This window comes from Perkinsus marinus (assembly GCF_000006405.1).
Source record: "Perkinsus marinus ATCC 50983 genomic scaffold scf_1104296962352, whole genome shotgun sequence".
Lineage (NCBI taxonomy): Eukaryota > Perkinsozoa > Perkinsida > Perkinsidae > Perkinsus > Perkinsus marinus.
This window is the reverse complement of record NW_003205440.1, coordinates 1-2,958: the sequence shown is the minus strand read 5'-3', so window position 1 is coordinate 2,958 and position 2,958 is coordinate 1. Positions and strand designations below refer to the sequence as shown.

General features: G+C 45.3%; 2 protein-coding genes across 2 annotated transcripts; both read right to left on the bottom strand.

Moving 5' to 3' along the window:
- Nucleotides 1–63: 63 nt before the first annotated feature.
- Pmar_PMAR002493 (conserved hypothetical protein) lies at nucleotides 64–1,788 on the bottom strand (the record flags this gene model as incomplete). The annotated part of the gene is made up of 5 exons (XM_002771904.1): nucleotides 64–167; nucleotides 394–592; nucleotides 1,170–1,277; nucleotides 1,422–1,544; nucleotides 1,618–1,788. The coding sequence occupies 5 exons, from the start codon at nucleotides 1,786–1,788 to the stop codon at nucleotides 64–66; spliced, it is 705 nt and encodes a 234-aa protein (XP_002771950.1).
- A 912-nt stretch (nucleotides 1,789–2,700) lies between these two features.
- Pmar_PMAR002492 (hypothetical protein) lies at nucleotides 2,701–2,896 on the bottom strand (the record flags this gene model as incomplete). Its single annotated transcript, XM_002771903.1, has 1 exon — nucleotides 2,701–2,896. A coding segment is annotated over one exon (196 nt), but the record flags the coding sequence as incomplete, so codon positions are not given.
- Nucleotides 2,897–2,958: the final 62 nt, after the last annotated feature.

The window sequence follows — 2,958 nt, the reverse complement described above, 5'->3', positions numbered from 1 at the left end:
AATCGTATAGTAGATGAATGCATGACTATTGATCCCAAGACCCACGTTCTAGCTCGCCAAAAGCTATTCTATCATCTGCGTCGATATCGCTCCCTCTTCCGTTGAGGGTGACGCCATCTCTTTCCTCACTACTGGAATCAGCAGGGACGCCGCTAGCAGCAGCATACCTGAGACCATCAGACCCCTTATCGAAGCAACCTCGTCCGATCTCAGCCACCAGCATTTTGCGCTACTAGAATTATGATCAAATAAAGAATACCCGAGAAAAGCATGGAACCTCCAACATGAATCAACTGGTATCCAAAGATATTGTCTAAGTCGAAAGATAGAAGCACAACATTTCTTGCTTCGCGAAATCCCAGCATCGAATCCCACTGGTGACATTCATCCCACCTGTGAAGGCAACAAATAACCACGCCCAACTGGAGCCCGTTGCGAGGAGGGGAATAGTCAGTTGCGTTATCGCGGCTCCTATAGATGCCACTCCATCCACTAAACCGCTCACAGAGGCGGTCACATTTGAGTCGATACCGGTCTGGCTGCCCAGATCGGCACATACTGCAGCGGATATCAAATTGGCGGGACCTCCAACCTGACAAGTAAAGGGAACCTCATAGGAGTCCAAACAAGTTCCCTTGGCATGCAACAGATAAGACATGAGGCAGATCCACACTGTAGAGGTCCATGTCTTGAAATAAATGCAAAAGGTGGTGGGCATAGAACGACAATGGTTGAAACAGTTCTAATAGAACTTCTAGCTTGGAAGTTTGTCGCTGGTAGTCGCCAGTTACGATGGTGTTGCGCAGAGGCACAGATAGGCCTTATCGCAATCAGTCTCCTCGAATGTCGTCTACTATTGTATACACAATTTTTCTATCGCCCTTTTCCGTTGCAGAGACGGACTGCATGAAACCCTCTAGTTCATTCGCTGCTGTATCGAGGGATCATCACCAGAATTCCCAATGTAACAGATAACAACTCTCATAGAAGTTTCCCTGCATTCTAGTTTGAATTCGGTGTCTTGCTTTCCAACTAACTCCATCACTCACAGTCCATCACTAACGCATCAAGTAGCATCTCGTGCAAAGATGCTCAACCGAGGATCGAAGACTCACGGATTAACCGAGCTGAAACCGCTACCACTGTAGTGATACCACAAGCCTCCTTACCAGGAACCCCGCTATGAAGATAATAACAGTGACGGGTACGACGGAGCTGTGCTTCAAGCTCAGCGCTAGAATTGGTATCACCGCCAGAAGAAGAAATGAGGTAATCACCTACAAACCAGCAATATGATCAGGGCAACATACAAGTCCTCGGATGGTTTTATTCCATCACGCGCCACGAAATTATACCAGAATCACTACTGCACAAATTTCTCTGAAGACAGTTCCTCAATGATAAATTCAAATCGATCATACAATCGATTTCTTCCCCTTAGCCATCTTGTCAACAATGGAGCCCGCAATAACCCCGCCCAAGCACTGCCCTATATCGTAAAATACAGATAGACCGTCAGCCAATCCCGGATCGAGTTCACAAACCTAATCACAGAATCACTCTGAGGCGAGCGCTTTCGCTTCGAACATAGCAGGATTTGACACATAATGTGCCCACCTCGCTGAGATAGAAGGGAAGCCAGAAAAACATTGCATAGTTGACGCCCTTCGTACAAGCATAGACGAGAGAATATCGGGCGACGAATGGTAACCAGAAGGCGTGCCAGATTTCCCCCAGACCCCTCAACAAAGCTTCCAAGGTCGGTAACGATACACCAGTCGCGGGCATAGTCGTAACCTAACCGCAGTACAAGATATCTAGTATAGTGGGGGAGCTGCATACTAATTCACGGAAGGCCCACGGTTCGATTTCCCTACGGACGATCCACATGAGCACATCCACGTTCATCAATTTTTTTGGTCAAACTAAGACTTTCTTACTGTATATCATTGGAATTTCACCCGTGATATGAAAAACACCGGTGAAAAATATATATCACGACTGCTGCATACCATAGATATCGGGTTTCTCACAGAGTATTACACCACTTCACGTAAAACGGGTGAAACTCCAATGTTTTCATAGCAGATGTATGCACGGTGAGTCTATTAAAAATAGAGAACTACATCATTATCGGAATATTCTTTTCGCACATCAAAACTAGCTTGAAAGTATAGCATTAACAGCATGAGCCAGGTTATACAGGAACAACAACCAATCCAACGTTATACTAACATAAACTCCTCATGACTTCATAAGCCTCTCGCCAGTATCTACCATTCCTTCGTTAAATCCTGCAGCTGATGGGAAGTCCTTCAACTTGCTCGAGCGATAGGCAAAAAGCAACAATAATACGGACGGTCCCACGTAAACGAGGAGAACCTATATGTAGAAACGTTGCGGACGAGATTTCAAAAATTTAAATCCCATGAGCTGGCCAGAATAGAGTGACTTCATCATTAACATGTTCTTTAGTAAAAGGAACCGAATGCTAATGATAACAGCGCTTGCTAATTCATGCAATGTCGTCTTCACGACATACAAAAAAATTTCTATCCATACCATAGATACCCAATATAAAACTCTAATAACTCATACCCATGCCAAGACCATGATGATCAAAGTTATCAGAATTACTGTAAAATCTCTCATAATTCAATCTTCTCGGCCACATTAATTCCCTACACTCCCCCCGCCCACCTCTATTCCCTTCATAAATGAATACGCTCCTGCAATGCCCAGCGCGACCGCAGCCATCAGAGCGCCCACGATGTTACCAACACTAGCATTACTCGACCACAAACCGAATAACATGCCAGAATGTGCTGGACTGACGATGCCTATCTGGCCGTCAGCAATACTGATCGGATCAGAATCCTCAGAAGTAGTGCTAGCACTGTCATAATCATCATCATCATCATCATCATCGATGAGATGGTGCACGGGCGTAAGCCAATT